An 18,269-nucleotide genomic window follows, 5' to 3' on the forward strand; every position below is an offset into this window, starting at 1 on the left:
GACCTGCATATTCACATTTTAATCAGTCCAACTGAAATTCCATGCACTCAGAAGAAAAAGAATACGTGGCAACATAGGAGCTTTACACGAGATAGCACCTACAGGAATTCTAGAATGCTAACAATGTGTGATCATTAGATTGGAGACATTCACATATGCTAATATGCAGGTCTATAAATATATACCTCATAGTCAGGTAGGAGAATGGGGATCTGCAATATTTTTCTGGAGTCGTACTGCTAAAAGCTAAAACTCCTCCTTCACAGCTTCTCTAGAGGGAAAATAAGTAGTAGAAATCCTTATAAAATTTGATATTCAAAACTTCATATTGCAATATTTGAAAGTGACTTGGCTTAAGTCATTATTGTTTTAAAAAGGGATTATCAAAATAGACATACAAGGTAAACACAAAAGGGGTGTTCAGCCTACTGAAAAAGTGAGTTATTCTCCTGCACTTACAGCCATTTATGCAGAACCATTTGCATATCAACAGTAATTCTGTTAACTAGAAATAATTCTTGTTTATGCTTTAAAGCAGGTTCCACTGGAGCTCTACTGAGCAGTGGTCATAAATTTTATTATTTAAAATATCAATGGTTTGTACTATTTTGGGGTCCCAGATAGTAGCAATGGCAAAATATAATTTGTTCTTTGAAAGGTAAATGTATGAGAACTTTATTCCTTCTCATAGGAGGGTATTCACTATGGACCCCCAGTTCCCCACACTAATCAGTCAGTTATTCAATTCAGACCAAACGTATAAATACCTCACTCACTCACTATGGGTCAGATTTTCCAGTGAGCGAGGGGATCTGAAAATCCATAAACCTAGTCGAGGCCCTTAAAGAGTTCAAAATCTTTAATCAGATGCCTGTTGATGAATATTTTGGTTATTTCCAGTCATTTGCTATAACAAACAAAGCTTATATATAAATCATGTACAAGTATATCTGAAGAATAAATTCATAATAGTGGAGTTGACAATACCCACCTTATAGATTTTTAATGATGCATAATTCAGTTTTGAGACTAATTAATTTATACTGACATCTCTCCTTAACTGCTACAGAAATTGCAAAAGTTGGTGGTACCTGTGTCATATCCTTTCCTAGATTGCAAAATCCTTTAGAATAGGGACTATCTAGCGTTCCTACTTCTTACCTCAGTGACTTATGGAAAGACGAAATTTTACAAGCATTTGCCAGCCACTAATTATGATATCGTGTCTCTAGCCTTCTTCTATGAAAATCATATATCTCATAAAGATGTTCCCTATTTATAAATATATGTATATGCCATTAATAAAACAAGTACTTAGCAATTATAATTGGAGGGAAATTTCAAATGTTTTTCAAGACTCAATTCTATGGGAGCATTTGAGGAGCAAGAGGGCTGTGAAACAGGAAGAAAAGCAAAGCAGTGAGATGGACAGGGAAGGGCTGGCTCCTGGTGAGAGGTGAAACAATTTTCTTTTCTTATTATTTATTTATTTATATATATATTTTTGAGACAGTCTCAGTCACCCAGGCTGGAGTTCAGTGGCACAATCATGGCTCACTGCAGCCTCAATCTCCCGGGCTCAAGTGATTCTCCTGCGTCAGCCTCCCGACTAGCTGAAACTACAGGAATGTATCATATCAGGCTAATTTAAAAAAATTTTTATTTTATAGAGATAGGGTCTCACTATGTTGCCCAGGCTGGTCTAAAATTCTCGGCCTCAAGCAATCCTCCTACCTTGCCCTCCCAGAGTGTTGGGATTACAGGCAGGAGCCACCGTGCCCAGCTGATTTTCTTATTTTCTGAAACACTTTTGAAAAATTACAATCATATAAAGCTATAATGGAAAACTTTATATCCTTTGCCTAACTTTATCAAAAATTGTTAACATTTTCCAGAATATGTCACTATAGATTCAATTCATGTCTCCTATATATGTCCCTCCAATATAATTATACTTCCTTCCTCCCTATTGGTAACAACTATTCTGAATTTGTTATTGTACAAATGCAAATCTATGCATTACTATGTTATTGCAACTATTGCAATTATGCTATTAGCAAGCAACTTCTTGCATGATTGAGTTCCAGTATCTACATGCCAAAGATTTGTTCTGAACTTTCCAACATAAAAAAAGTTTAAGAGAAAATTAGTTTAAAAATTTCCTCCTGACTGGACAATTTGAAAGTTTCTAAAAAGCAAGGGGAAAAGAAAGGAAGAAAAGAAAATAGAGGGAGGAAGGGAGTGGGAGGGAAGGAAGAAAGGAAGGAGGGAGGAAGGAAGGACATGGGAGAGAGAGAGGGGGTGAGAAAGAGAAAGAGGGAGAAAGAAAGAGGAGAGAGAGGGAGAAAGAAAGAAAGAAAGAGAAGGAAAAGAGAGAGGGAGAAAGAAGGAGAGAAAGAAAGAAGAAGGAAAGAAAAAGAAAGAAAGAAAGAGAGAAAAGAAAAAGAAAAAGAGAGAAAGAAAGAAGAAAGAAAAAGAAAGAAAAAGAAAAAGAAAGAAAGAAAAGAAAAGAAAGAGAAAGAAGGAAACAGTAAAGGTTACTAGGATGGTCATAAGTCACCATGAAGGCTGTTGCCTGGTTAAATGTCTTGTTAAAGGTCACAAGACTCAAGAATAGCCAACAATAAAGGCTAACAGAAAATTGCTCAATTATTTTTTAATGGGAGTAGTTATTTGACAGAATGGGCTGCTAATCACATCAGGGCACAGAGTTCTGCCAATGTCCACATTTGTGATAATTTCCTTATTGCTACATGTATGTGCTCCTGAGTAAAACATCCTTTGCATGTTTATTTAGACCATAGCACACTACCCTGCAACTTGCTTTTCTGTTCCTCCTCCCCTTTCCTCCAAGACACTCTTGTCTACTCTCCTCCAGTGATGGGACACTTGATGCCTAGAGGGAATGATTCCATGCTTGAAAATGATGAAAAAGAAGACCTTTCCATGACTCATGTCTGAGTCTCCAATGATCTGCAGCCAGTGTCACTGGAGCTGTTACACACAGTTGTACCCATCAAGAGGACACTTTGGGGGTGGGGCTGAGCATTAAGAGCCAGAGGGAAGAGTGAGGTCATTTGGTTGGAAACTGTGGCTTTTGCCAGCGTATTATCTTCTCATTTTCTTCCTCCTTCTCCCTTCTCTTTAAAACAGTCATTTTTATTTAAAGCACTATTTATGTTTTGGGGAACAATTTGGGAAAACAAAGTTAGAAATTATAAGATTTGATATAACTGGAGAATTCTGTTGAAAAGCTGGGAATTTGAGAGAGATTTCATATAGTGTTAAAGGCTCTTTGCAAACCTATTACATGTATCCACAGGAAAATCTCATTTATTTGGACCTCACTAATTCATAATTATGTTATTCCAGAAAAAAAGTGCTGTTTAGTCTGTGGAAAAATGAATTTACGAAGCAAAATAATAGGGGAAATGAGATGTCATGATGAATGTCTTTGTACTTCAGAAGGAAACACTTTCAAATGCTATTTAGAAAAACTCATTTACATGCAGACAATTGCCACAATGTGTTAAAAAAATTCTCCATGAAATCAGTCTCCTGAAGGACTACTGCTTTGCAAAACATTAATTTTTCCTATTTTAAAGTCATGAGATACAGTAAAACACTCTCTTGACATCATGATCAAGGATAATCATAAAAATTCAACTTAACATAAGCTTTTCGGGAAAACAAAAAGGTTTTCTTTGAGAAATGGCTCTGTGGCAGTCATCCTTTTCTGTGGGCCCTTTGATTTCCTGCAGCCACCTCCTCCTGAGTAAAAGATGAAATGAATCCCATACTGAGGAGATACCGGGGGTGAAGGAGAAGGTATCATTTCCACCCTCAGCAGTAGTACAGTTTACTGGGGAATTGGGATTAGCATGGCAGAAAAGAAGAAAAAGAATAAGAATCTAGAAAGAAAAGGGATGAGAAAATAAAAAAGTGCCTCTAGTGAAAGTCTGAGGGAGCTTCTCCCACTTGCTGGGTGCAGGTGCCTTGGACAACAGGAGTGTCTGTGCTGCTGCGGGTGCAGGGGCATTGGGCAGAGGCCTTTGATCTGGGCACATGAGGACATGAGCAATAGGCATCAGCATTGATGATTTGGCTGCCCCCTGCCTGTCCCAACTGCCAGGTCCCACTGCTCAATCACCTTGGCTGGCAGACATAGATTGGTCTGACATCCTTCCTTTCTGTCAGTATACTCCTTACCCCACCAGAAGGGTCTAGATCCCCGTGCATAACAGGTGAAGGAGGAAGACACCATTGCAATGACAAGGGCCTAGAAAGTCCATCTGAAAATTTCAAACCCTTACCTATTGTCTCTCACATCCAGCATGCCCTTGACACATCTAAAAGTACTATATTTTCATCCTGCCTCTCTCCTCAGTCTCACAATAAAAAGCTTTTAGAAATTGCTTCTGTTGTCAGAGGTGTTCCAATAGGAAACAGTGAATAGCCATTAGTTCCTTTCTCAGCACAGTTTATAAAAGAGACAGAAAAAGACAAATGACCTAGACGTTATTGTATATACACACACGTGCACACATATACACACACACACACAAACTATAGAACCCCATTTTTCTTTATTTTGCATGGAGATAGCTAGTGATATCTTTTCAGGGATGGAGGATACTTCCAAGGGGTAAGATTTGTACTAAGTGAACTGAAATCTCATTTCTATTGAATTAAGAACTATGTGTTAGAAACTGTGCAAGACATTTCACATGTGTTATTTTAAATTTAATAACAACCATGCAAGCTATATATTATCCTCACCCTTGCAGATGATCAGACAGAGGCTCCAAGGAGTAAGTGACATTGTATTTGAACCCCGGAGGACCTCATTCTTCCTTTTATGTCAGTTGCTACTTCGATATGATTTTCATCAAAACGCCAGACTACCTAAGACCTCAGAAGTTCTTCCTTTAATAAAAATGTATTATTCTATAAGTCAGGCAGGAATACAAAGCAGAACCCCCAGAGCAAGGCAAATAAACTCCGTAGGCATCTAAAAGTATACTTGATATACTTGATTTTTTTTTTGAGATGGAGTCTCGCTCTGTTGCCCAGGCTGGAGTTCACGCCATTCTCCTGCCTCAGCCTCCCGAGTAGCTGGGACTACAGGTGCCCACCACCACACTGGGCTAATTTTTTGTATTTTTAGTAGAGATGGGGTTTCACTGTGTTTGCCAGGATGGTCTCAATTTCCTGACCTCGTGATCCACCTGCCTTGGCCTCCCAAAGACTTGATTGTTTTTTAAAAACAAACACAATTTTTTCACAACAAGAAAAAAATAGTATTATAAAGAAATATCTCTTTTAATCTATTGGTTTTAGACTTCAGGGTGGGGGGAGTATGGAAATGAGGGGCTTCTCATAGTTGAGAGGAATGACCGATTCTTTATTCGATAGGCAAGTTAACTCAAACATATACTGGGGGAAAAAAAAGACTATAGCAAACAGGGTGAGGCAGGGAGTACTGCACTGAACTGGGAGTCAGTAAGTTGGTGGCATTTATTTTTCTATTTCTTGCCAGCTGTGCAATATTGAACAGGTCATCCAACAACAGCTAATGTGTCTGTAAAATAAAGATAATACAATCTTCCTTTCCTGGCTTATTGGTTTGTGATGAGACTCAAATATATACGTGTGTGTGTATAATATATCACATATATATTTTTTCACACATATATGTTTTGAAGACAATAAAGTGTTATCCAAATGTAAGGTATCATCTTTTATTACAAAGAATGAAGTCATTGGAAGCAGACTAGAGAAAATAATGCAATTTAATCCATTACTCTGTACTCTTTCCAGATACAAAGGTATTTGAAATATGGCACATAGCAGGAATTTTCATGAAATAGGCAAGCATCATTTACTAAACAAATGAGCCATGCTCCAGAGAGGCGTGCTTGTATTTAAAATATTTATCTTGTCAGTATTTTATTTTGTAATAGTAGTGTTTCTTGAAGCATTACAGTGGAATTACCTAAGGTGCTTGTTAGAGATGCTTATTCCAAGGCATCTCCAGTCTTTCTGAAGGCTGGAACCCTGCTGTTCTTTTTATATACTGCCCAAGCAATTCTTAAGGACACAAACATTTAAGATTGAGTACAATATAGAACAACTCCCAAGATAAGCCAATTGGAGTTACAAGGATTTTACTCGACATGGAGTTTCATTTAATAAGTTGCCTTGGTTTATGAGGCATTTCTTCTTATTTATGAGGACAAGGTTAGATTTCGCACCCCGGGTGAGCTGCTGAGTGCCACAGAACCATAGCCATCATGAGATCATCTGCGACTGGTGCATCATCTCATCCTAGAGGCCCCGAGATACATAAGGGCAATCATCTCATCATCATTTCCATTGCATCCAGTGACTTCTTGTTTCTTGCTTTTCTTTTACTATAAAATTGCAATTTCCTAAACACAGAGCATCCTTTGCAAGCTTTGTTTGTAAGCAATATTCTTTAACATAATAACTGTGAAAGAGCAGAGAGAGCACAGGTAACAGCTTGCTTAGCTACTCTGTGATAATTAGTGTTATCATTGGTTAACTACTTGGTTTTCTTTTGGCATAAAGGGCATTGATTTGGGGTTCAAGAAAACATTAAAATGTTGTTAATTATGTTTTCGACTTCTGAAATTCTGATTGCTGGGAATTTTTCTAGAAACAAATAATCTTTCTAAGGTAAGGACAAGACTCATTTTGCAAGTTACCTCAGCTCTTCCCTTACATTCTGGAAGCAGCAAATTTAACGATTTCACTTTGTTTTCACATGGAAATGTGACACAAGCCTCAAGAGTTCCAGGAAAGCGACTGCATCCCTATCAATACTGTGAACTGTGAGAAGCCATATAGTTTAGTTATACACCCAAATTATAAAGAGCAGGGCAGAATCTCATACAGATGAGAAGAGGCAGGCAAACTGAGGGAAGCAACCTGCCTCAAATAAGAATGGCAACTCATCAAGAAAACTTACTATGCATCAAGTAAGCTTAGGTCTATTCATATGTTTCTCATATGATACTCACATTAACCTAATGAGATCAGTGTTATTTCCCCTTACACATGAGGAAAAGGAAGCACTTGCTAGTAAATTGCCTAAGGTTATGCAGTTGGTGAATAACAGAGCTCATGAGTTAAAAATTCAGCTTTTAGAAAATATGTATTTTTTATTGAAGGGTCTTCAGTGTTTCTTTGCTAACATCTTCAAAATCATGTCTGGTCAACCTATGTCAAAAACCAAGAATTTACTGACTAAATCATAGTCATGATAAATGCAGTGATACAAATGATCATGTTTGATATACTGGCTTAAGGAAGATGTTCCATATTTTTTTTTCTGAGGTGGTCAGCTTAGAATTGACAAGGATATGTCAACAAGAAGCTGCTGAAATACATCCAGACTCAGAAAAAAATATGCATTTACTTCTGAAGTAGAAGATGGTGCTACCTGCATGTTCTCACTTGTAAGTGCGAGCTGAACAATCAGAACACATGGATACAGGGAGGAAATTAACACACACTAGGACCTGTCAGGGGGCCAGAGGGAGGGAGAGTATCAGGACAAATAGCTAATGCATGTGGGGCTTAATATGTAGGTGATGGGTTGATTGATAGATGTAGCAAACCACCATCACGTTTACCCATGTAACAAACCTGCACGTTCTGCATCTGTAACCTGTTACTTAAAATTAAGTGAAATTAAAAAGAAAGAAAGAAAATTGTGCTACAACAGTTTCTTTGCTCATTCAACCAATGTTTCTAAGAAACCTACAAAGTGCCAGGCACTGAAAAAGGCATCAGGAATATAAACAAGAACAAAATGCTATGGAATATTAGTAAATAAACAATAATGATTTCCCCAAAAGGATAGCTGAAAAAAGGGAGGCTTTAATAGAATAGAGAAAATTGTTTTCCAGTTTAGAGTCAAGTCTCTGTAATTGGTATCCCTGCTGCCTTCATGAAGACAAATGGACTGTCATTTTCTGGAATGTTCCATTAGAAACACAGAGGTGGAAGAAACCCTGCTGACTGGAGGGCTTGCATTCGGGCCTCACAGACCCTGCATCTTTGACTGTTCCCAACAGACGCCTTGTGGGGTGGATGGTGAAGCAAATGCAGAAGGATCTATTTCAGCTCATGCCCAAGAGAAAGAAAAGGCTCGTGCATGCCCAAGCCTTTCTCCCTTTGCCTGCTCACAGAGAAAGGGAAGTTTTTCATCATAGCACACTGAGTTTATGGGGCTGAAAGAAAGGGTCTAGACCATCTGGCACACCATGAAACATGAGGCAGAAACTCTTTCTCCAGGGCACTGTAATTCCAGCTGCTGTAGTTTAGCTAAACCTTAACAGCAGACTGGAGAGTGAAACTGAAAGTCTGGAAAGGCCAGGGGTTGGGAGAACCTGCGGAGGTATTTTCTGGCCCTCTCCTTCATACTCCAATGCAGTCTTCACACTGCCCTCAGCACTGAGGTGCACTCCACCTCCACTCAGAGTTCTCATGAGGCTCCACATCCTAGGAAGGACAGGCAATGCCTGGCAGGATCTTGCCTGCCTGCTTCTCCTGACCTCATTCTTTTACCACTGTCTTTCCTCTCAGGACCACACATACCCTGGTTTCAGCCAGATGGAACATTTACTACTTCTTACCCTCTTGAGTGCTCCTCTTGATCACAGTTTATGACCCAGAGGAAAAGCTTTTTGGTCAGTTTCCATTGATCCTTCCCCAGCTCCACCAGGCTCCTGAGCAAAAGACTTGGTTGCTTCCTCTCAGGTGTTCTCATAACACCTTTACTATGTTCAAACATTTTCCCATGTGACATCATCATAGATATCTGCTTTCGTGGCCAAATTGTAAGTCCTTAAACAGAGGGACTATTATTTTTCACCTCCACATCCCAGCACTCACCATAGCTCATGGCACATAATAAGCCTCAGTAAATGTTTGTTGAATGAATGACTAACTGAATTAATAGGATTGTGTTATTCTCCATTCCTCACCCTAATCACACTTAGAGTACTTTTTTCCTTGAACCTCCTGCTTTGACACAAATCCATGCCCATAATAAAGCACAATTAACCCGTGAGGAAAAAGCAGAGACCTGAGGATAATGTTTGAATGAAATGTGGCATATCTCTGGAGTCCTCTTTTGGTCATCCAATGGGAAGAGACTCCCAAGAATTTTGTTAAACAGTCTAATTATAAAGTAACCAAGCTCTTAGCCTTTCTGACATCCCCACCCTCCCATATTCTAAGAAGAAACAATCAGTTTACAACACGATTTTCTCCATTTAGCTCTTGCATAGCCTTTTCTTTCTCTTTCTCATTCATCCATTTCACAAATATTTATTGAGCATGTATCAAATACTAGGCACTGTTTTAGGATCTAGGGATATAATAATGAATAAAACAGACAATAATCTATCAATGAGCTTTTTATTATAATGGCAGAAAAAGATAATAGATAAGTAAGTAAAATATGTAATACTCCTGGTAATGATAAGTCCTAAGGAGGAAAAATAAAAGAGGGAAAGAGACAGAAAGTGTCAGGGGAGTTAAAATGTTAGATATTAATAGAATAACCAAAGAGGGCCTTCCTGACATTTGAGTAAAACTCTGTAAGACAGAAAAGAGCAAACCATGCAGATATTCTGGAGAAGAACATCCTGGGCTGAAGGAAGCATAAACGCAAAGATTCTGAGGTGAGGGTGGGGCTGGCATGTTTAGGAAACAGCCAAGAAGCCACCAAGGCAAGATTAGGGTGGGCCAAAGAAAGCATGAGGGAGATGGAGTCGGAAAGGAAAAGGTGGCCACAGGAGAAAAGGAAGCCGCAGAGCTGAGAATCCTGGTTTCAGAAGAATCAAATGTGCAGATGTATAGACATCAATGCAAGTTTTGACAGGAGGGCTGGCTAACGTGGCCAAGCCCCAGGAGCCAGAGTATTTCAGAGGTAAGGAGAGGGTTGCCATAAGGTCAGAAGATGACAGCAGCATTGAGGGAAGTGAGTTGTTCATTCTGTTGACATTGGATTCAAATGTGAGTCATTTTACAGGGGAGGGAGGAAAAATGGTTTGCAAATGGCAATAAGGAGAGAGGATGATGCCTACCCTTCTTGCAGGCCCAGGGTTAGGAGAGGCATAAGGGAGAAAGCAGCAAAGAATGAGCCTTGCCAGGAAGGCAGAGTCCCCAGTGGAGAGCCAGGTTTCAGATAGAAAAGGAAGCAAATGGAAAGAAAGCCCAGAGAAGAGGCTGTGGATGTCGTGGATTTTGCTGATGACTGACTTTGAATAGCAGATGTCCCAGGAAAAGGATTTCAGGTTTAGAAAGGTTGGGAGATGGATAAAGGAAAGGCAATTCTCTTCTTACTCAGTTCCTTTAGGCACTCCCTTGCTTGCAGTTTTATTTTCATCTTTTCTAATCCATCCTTTTATTTACATCCTTCTTTCATCTTTATACATTTCTTTGGCTTATCCATCCTAACCTGTCCTGTCCCATTTTTCATTAGTAGTAATTTTCCTTTCTGTTTCTTATGTCTCTAAGCTTTCTTTCCATCTTATATTTCAAACTTTCCTTTAGATGTGGGATATTTTTGTTTTCAAGCTTCCCTCTTTTTTCTTTTCAATGTTTAATCCTTTCTAGGAATAATCCATGTGGTTGTTTGCTTTGAAGATGCTTTGAAAGCCTCTGAAATTACTCCAAAAAATAATGCTCCAAGTGTTGCTCAGCAGACTCATGTCTTTGGCACATAACAATGTCCCTTTCCTCACCTGGACTTTGACAGGTTCCATCCAGTGCTCCAGAGTGTCAGCAGTGATATTCTCAGGTAGCATCACGGGGTCACTGGGGGGGATTACACACAATGGGGAACACACTGCACCTGAAAGAACAGAAGTTTACAGCAGAGACTTGAACTTCCCAGATCTCATTCTTTTTCTTTCAGGAATCAATAGCTTTGAGTTTTTAAAGAACAACTGCTTTCATCATGGGTCACCATATTATGATGTTGTAGGCAGGGCTGATATTCATCTACTGTGTTCCTGTAGGAACACCTTCACACTAATTGGTAAAGAGACTCTGCCCCAACCTAACTCAACTTGCTGCAAGTGTCCCCTCCTCTGTCTTGTCCAGGATAACCCCTCCTCTGGAATGCCTGAATTTCTACATGATGTACTAATTGAAAAATTAACTCTTGGCCCAGCTGGCCTCCAAGATCCCCTCCAGGACTCTAGCTAGACAAAGTCTATCCTGATTGGCTCATAACTTTTAAATATATCTAATATTCCTGTTTACATGGTCTCCTGGAAGCTTATAATTGCAACAACTACTACCTAAGAACTTAACATGCTGGTGGTGGTGGTGGTGGGTGGCGGGAAATGGCCCAGAAATTATAAAATTACTCCAGAGACTATTCTTTCTATTGCTGCACTAAAGATAATTGCATCAGCAGCCAATAAACCTATTTGATTAAAGGAGGAAGCAGTGAAGAATCAGAAGCAGAGACTTTGGGCATGTGTTGGTCTCTTGTAGAAAAATCTTGCTCTATTCCCTTCCACACAGAGTCCAAATGTCTCCTAAAATTATATTAAGAGAAAATACACTCTCTAGGTTCTCTATTTCCTCATCTATAGATTTGATGATTTCCAAGTTTCTTTTTAGTCCTTACTATCTAGGTTTCTATGTTTTTCAGTGACTTTTAAAACCATCAAAAGAACTACATCCCTCTTAAGGCCTCTAGATATGTGAGTATATGATATTTTAATGCAGAAATTGGAGGCTTGGAGGATGAGAACCTGTTTGTGAAATACCACCCAAGAGGCGCATCTGAATTCCCTGATACTCTATGCCTGACCACAAGACATCACTGTGCAAAGAGCACCTTGAAGATGGCAATGAGCTTCCTAATTAATGCAAATTATACTCATTGGCATTGGTTAGAATGTCCGATAAAATTACTCCTTGCTAATGCAGTTCAGAATTTAGGAGTAATCTTACAAGGTTTCGCATCAGCTACAACTCTTTCCTATGATATTTAGGGCCAGCCAAGGCAAAGTTAACATGACTATAAATCAGCTCTGGCCACGAAGACCTTTAATTGTAATTGCTTGAATAAGAAGTTGTCCACGACTCTGGAGCCTATTCCTCTGCAGAGAAAGAATGGCTGAAGAATGATGCATGAAAGAGGAATCTCAAATCATCCCTTTCAGTAATTCTCCACTCCAGTAACAACCACAGAGAATGAAGTAGAATGGAGGAGCCCAGCAGACACATGCTATGTGGCTACACAGTCCCACCTTTCATCTTGGAGCTACAAACCATACCACAAATCCATCTGGTCTAGGCCCCTCAAAGTTGCCATAAATCTCAATTTTACTAAAGCAGCTAAGAGTCAACTTGCATTTCAATCCACTCTTCAGGGAGAACAGTGTCTGATTCGAGATTCAGCTGGGCGGGCTGGGTGCAGTGGCTCATGCCTGTAATCCCAGCTGAGGTGGGCGGATCACCTGAGGTCAGGAGTTTGAGACCAGCCTGGCCAACCTGGTGAAGCCCCATGTCTACTAAAAACACAAAAATTAGCCAGGTGTGGTAACAGGCATATGTAGTCCCAGCTACTTGGGAGGCTGAGGCAGGAGAATTGCTTGAACCTGGGAAATGGAGGTTGCAGTGAGCTGAGACTGTGCCACTGCACTCCAGCCTGGGCGACAGAGCAAGACTCCATCTGACAAAAATAAATAAAATTAAAAAAAATTCAGCTGTGCTTAATAAAAGAATGACATAGAAATTGACTTTAAGATTCACTCCTATCCTTACCAATCCCATATCCTTGTTCACATTTGTACTCCACAGAATTCAGCTCTGAGGGGGGTGGTGGGCATTCTCCTTGCAGATTCTCACACAGCTTAAACTCCTGGGTCCACAGGCCCTCTTTAGTGCAGAGGATGGGAAGCTAGAATATCAAAAGTAAACATCTTAATTATTGTTTTGTTAACTTTATTGAGAGTTGAAAAAAGTGGTCTGATTAAGTGGTAGTATTCTCCAGTTCTAGAACCTGGACCAAAAGACACTATTGAAACAACATATTGTTACTGGCCAAAAAAAAAAAAAAAAATTCTTTGCTTTTTCCAGGCAGAGGAATCATGATGACAATTTTTTCCCACTAATGAAATGTATTAACAATGTATTTTCCTTTATATATAGGAACACAATCAGCTATCAACCGAAGCTCATGTATTCAGAGCTATTTTTGGAATTGTTTCCCAGATGGTGTTGTTTTGCACTGATTCATCCCTACTATCACACAAATGTTGCTGGTGGCAAATGTCAGATTTTTTCAAGATGAGTTTCATCCAGTGAAACCAATTCATAATATTTCCTAAAGGTGTGTTTTTGCCTTTCTGCTTAAATGGACACATCATAGTTGCTTTTGGTCTCACCAAAATTCTATTCCCTTTCTCCACATGTGTGCTGGTTTGTGTAACTCTTGGCTTCACAAATTATACTCTATCTAGAACATGGAGAGTAGCACTAACTCTCAAAACCCCAAAAAGTAAGATTTTAGAAATGTAGGTAGCCCTCCCTTCATCTGGTCAACTTGATGGTTCCTTAACCCATCAGTGCAAACGGATGTGCTTGATTTCTCAGGGGTCTCATTTTCTGCCATATTCTTTTCACATCTGTTCCATGGTGCTTACCTTGGAGTACTGGAAACTAAGATAACAGGTGCCAAGGGAGCAGACAAGGACGCTGACCTTTGCCTAGGAAGTCTGCTTGACTTCCTGTCTCATGTATGTGTGTGAGGCTTGAAAGATTCTAAAATAAAATTGCTTTTAGTCACACAACAAAGATAAGACTGTGTTTTTCATTTGAGACCTTTTGTGCCAAAATCCTAGGGAGGGGAAGAGTCAAACAGCACTTCCAGCTTTGCCGAGGAATTTGTGTTTCTGTTCAGGACTTTGTTCTAGAAAAATAATAATACTGGTAGTTGTAGCCAACTTATGTCAGTGACCATCCATGAGAGGAGATCACATTGCTAAATCAGGATCCCAGCATTCTTTTTGGAATATACCTGGTACTCTACCCATTGGATTCTTCTTACTTCAGAGGAAGTTCTGAACTCAGGAGAGAACATTTTAAAAATGTGGTATTTTCTGAGTTTTCTATTGCATAATACCAACACTCCCGATTAGAATCCCAAGTCTCCGCCTGTTGGAATTCTTTAGAAATTTCATTTCTCAAATTTCTTGGATTGGGCATCAAGATTAGAGCACAGCCTGATCCAAAATAAGCTCAAAAAATGTTCCTTACCTTTTCTCGTTCCTGGTTACAGTTGAGCACACACTGGCTGTCCAGGCTGAAGCCATTGGTACATTCATACATGCCTTCAAACACAGGAGGGGGTGGCTCACACACCACAGGAATGCAGCTGCCTTGCTCCCAGATTCCACCTTCCAGGCATTGTATCTTCAGGAGCTTGCTGATAAAACATAAAACAAAAATAGCTCATCAGAATCTCTCAAGAAGGTCATGAAAGAAGACTTGATCCTCAGCAATATGGCATAAGAATTAGCAAATAGGCAGGGACAGATGGTTCCTGTGAGCCATATGTCCCACTGTCCTAGGCTAATTTCTAAATCATGGAACTAAAAATAGTAATGTTCATTTATTATTCAAAGTAGTAGTAAATGTTGTATAGAAATATTTGATCTATTACTCTTTTTTTAAATTTTATTATTATTATACTTTAAGTTTTAGGGTACATGTGCACAACGTGCAGGTTTGTTACATATGTATACATGTGCCATGCTGGTGTGCTGCACCCATTAACTCGTCATTTAGCATTAGGTATATCTCCTAATGCTATCCCTCCCCGCTCCCCCAACTCCACAACAGTCCCTGGTATGCGATGTTCCCCTTCCTGTGGCCATGTGTTCTCACTGTTCAATTCCCATCTATGGGTGAGAACATGCAGTGTTTGGTTTTTTGTCCTTGCGATAGTTTGCTGAGAATGATGGTTTCCAGTTTCATCCATGTCCCCACAAAGGACATGAACTCATCATTTTTTATGGCTGCATAGTATTCCATGGTGTATACGTGCCACATTTTCTTAATCCAGTCTATTGTTGTTGGACATTTAGATTACTCTTAAGAGGGTTTGATAAATAGTACAGCATCCAAATTGTAATTGGGTTTTCTCTGAGATCTTCATCTTGGAAAAGACTCACATCTAAGTACAAGGAAATGTCAGGTAAGATGGGGTACAAAAAAGGTTATCGCACATTCAGAGAACTGATCAGAAGTGATTTGAGGATCAACAGTGTTGATATGGCAATATAATTGATGAAGTTGCTACTATTTATTGGTTCTTCAGAGAGGGGAGAAAGTGCAGCAATATGAGTTTTCTTTTAAAACAGAGATTCTGAACCTAACTTTCAGAAGGAAAATAACTTCTGAGATGACTGCTCCATTTGTTTACAAGTTTATTTTTCCTTGGAAAGAGTTCATAACTTTCACCAGCTTCTCAAAGTAGACATGACTCAATACTGTCCTGGAAGAATTGGTCCTCCTTCTCATGCCCAGACATGGTCCCCAACCAGAGTGACAGCATTTGATGTGGATTGGAGTCAATGGAATTAGGGTTCTCCCTACTGAGGATTCCATTCCATTCCCCTTTTGACTCACTGCAGTTTGAAAGTGCTTTCCATTTGCCATTTTAACATATCCACTTCTAATGAAAAACACTCCTGGATACAGATAAGCTTGTAATTCTAAAATATAAATAACCCTTTGGCCATTGACTCTTTCAAACATGTGACAGCCTTAAATCACCATTTTCTAGTCTCATTACGCCCCTTTTAAGATTAAATATGCCCACCAACCCTTGCATGTTGTCTTCTAACTGACTATAGTGCAATACCTCCTGTGGCTTCTGCAGCACTAGTAAAACATTTATCACATTGTTTTATAAATGCACGTGTGACTGTCTTTCCCACTAGATTGGAAGCTTCCAGAAGCCAGAGGCTATGTGGTGGTCTTGTTTGTAATTCCCAAGAACTAAAATGATATCTGGTTTATATTCGGCATTAAGTAAGTATCTGCTGAATTGAATCATTGAACTGAAACTAACAGCATGTCAGGTACATTGCAAGGCACATTCGATAACACCAAGTTGAATCATTATAATACTAATGAAATCATCTTTTTTTTTCTTTTTCTTTTTTTTTCTGAGATGGAATTTCACTCTTGTTGCCTAGGCTGGAGTGCAATGGCGTGATTTTGGCTCGCTGCAACCTCTGCCTCCCGGGTTCAAGTGATTCTCCTGCCTCAGCCTCCCAAGTAGCTGGAATTACAGGCACGTGCCACCACGCCTGGCTAATTTTGTATTTTTAGTAAAGACGGGGTTTCTCCATGTTGGTCAGGCTGGTCTTGAACTCCCAACCTCAGGTGATCCACCCGCCTCAGCCTCCCAAAGTGCTGGGATTAGAGGCGTGAGCCAATGTGCCCGGCCTATGAAATCATCTCTTTAATTCCCACTTCACAGAAACCCACTGAAGGATGTTAAGTAATTTGTCGAAGATCTCACATCACAGAATTCATTCAACTTCAAATAATTTTAATAATAAAATATTTTAATAGTTAAACTTATGTAAATAATATATACTTAGAAGTAAGTGGAGTGTTTTATTGTTAAATAATTATTTAGATTCATAACTTTATTCCCAAGGACATTTTGCAATAGAAATCTAATTTTTGGCCGGGCATGGTGGCTCACTCCTGTAATCCCAGCACTTTGAGAGGCTGAGGCAGACAGGTCTCTTGAGGTCAGGAGTTTGAGACTAGCCTGGGCAACATGGCAAAACCCTCTTATCTACAAAAAATGCAAAAATTAGCCAGGCACAGTGGCACGCACCTGTAGTCCCAGCTACTGGGGAGGCTGAGGTGGGAGGATGGCTTGAGCCTGGGAAGTCGAGGCTGCAGTGAGCTATGATCATGCCACTGCACTCCAGCCGAGGTGATAGAGACTGTGTCTCAAAAAAAAAAAAAAATCTGATTTTTATGACTGGAATTTTTTAGCATCATAGTCTGTGTGGACATGTATCTTCTAGCTATTAAAATAAATGCCATTTTTGATCTATATTTCAAGTGTTTGGCAAGATACCTATGTACATTATTTTGTTGAATCCTCCAAACAGCACTTTTTTTTTTCTTTCCAACTTTCAGGTTCAGGGGTACATGTGCAAGTTTGTTACATGAGTAAATTGCATGTCACAGTGGTTTGGTGTACAGATTATTTCATCACCCAGGTAATAAGCATAGTATCCTGTAGGTAGTTTTTCCATCCTCACCCTCCTCTTCCCCTCCACCCTCAGGTGGGCCCCACTGTCTGTTGTTCCCTTCTTTGTGTCCATGTATACTCAATGCTCCCCTCCCACTTATAAGTGAGAACATATGGTATTTGGATCAAACAACATTTAAAGGTAAATGTTATTATCCACACTTAAGAGAAGAAAACTGAGCCTGAGAGAAAATTAAAGCTTATTCAAAACACACGGTAAACCCTGCAGGCAGGATGCAGACCCAGGTTTGCTCACAGCAGAAGCCCCCGGTCCTCCTGCCACGTCAGGCTCTGACTGTTCCTGGTGTGCTCCACAGTTTTATTAATGCGTCCTCATCCTGGGCTGAGCACTCAGATGCCCTGTGTCCCAATGCCACATCCATCAGTGGGCAAAAAAGAAGTTTCACTTTAAATTTTTGTATTGAGTAATGAATTACATATAGAAAAACATGCAAATCTTAGCGTACGGCTTGAGGAAGTTTTACTTGTGAATACAGCTGGGTAACCACCAGTCAGATCAAGATACAGAACATGTCTAGCCCCTAAGAATTCCCCCTTGCATTCCTTCCCAGTTAAAATCCCCCCACCCTCACAGCATACTACTTTGCAACACCAGACACTTCTGACTTTCATCAGCATAGAGGAGTTTTGCCTGGTTTTAAACTTTATACAAATGAAATGTATTGCTTAGTAAGTTTCTTCTTTCCCTCCAGAAAGATGACATTTAAAAATGCCTCTCCAAATCTATTTTCAATTAAGGGTTTGCAGCTCTTTTTTACTCTAACGAGGCTCCTTTTTGTCCCTCTCCTAGAATGGATATTTTACTCCTCCTTCACACTGCAGAGTTTATATCCTCCGGGGACTCTCTTCTTTCTACCACCTCCCACAGATGAAATCCTTCCCCTACCTCTGCTGAACTGATATC

The 18,269-nt window shown here is 39.7% G+C and overlaps 1 protein-coding gene across 1 annotated transcript in view; it reads right to left on the reverse strand.

Moving 5' to 3' along the window:
• The window catches only part of PAPPA2 (pappalysin 2), a 298,990-nt gene that overhangs the window by 46,417 nt on the left and 234,304 nt on the right, over nucleotides 1-18,269 (reverse strand). The window contains exons 17-19 of the mRNA XM_004027950.5: nucleotides 14,317-14,485; nucleotides 12,823-12,958; nucleotides 10,782-10,891 (exon numbers count right to left, since the gene is read on the reverse strand). Of these exons, the coding sequence (XP_004027999.1) occupies nucleotides 10,782-10,891; nucleotides 12,823-12,958; nucleotides 14,317-14,485 (415 nt within the window). The remainder of the gene's footprint in view (nucleotides 1-10,781; nucleotides 10,892-12,822; nucleotides 12,959-14,316; nucleotides 14,486-18,269) is intronic.

This window comes from Gorilla gorilla, chromosome 1 (assembly GCF_029281585.2).
Source record: "Gorilla gorilla gorilla isolate KB3781 chromosome 1, NHGRI_mGorGor1-v2.1_pri, whole genome shotgun sequence".
NCBI classification, from domain to species: domain Eukaryota; kingdom Metazoa; phylum Chordata; class Mammalia; order Primates; family Hominidae; genus Gorilla; species Gorilla gorilla.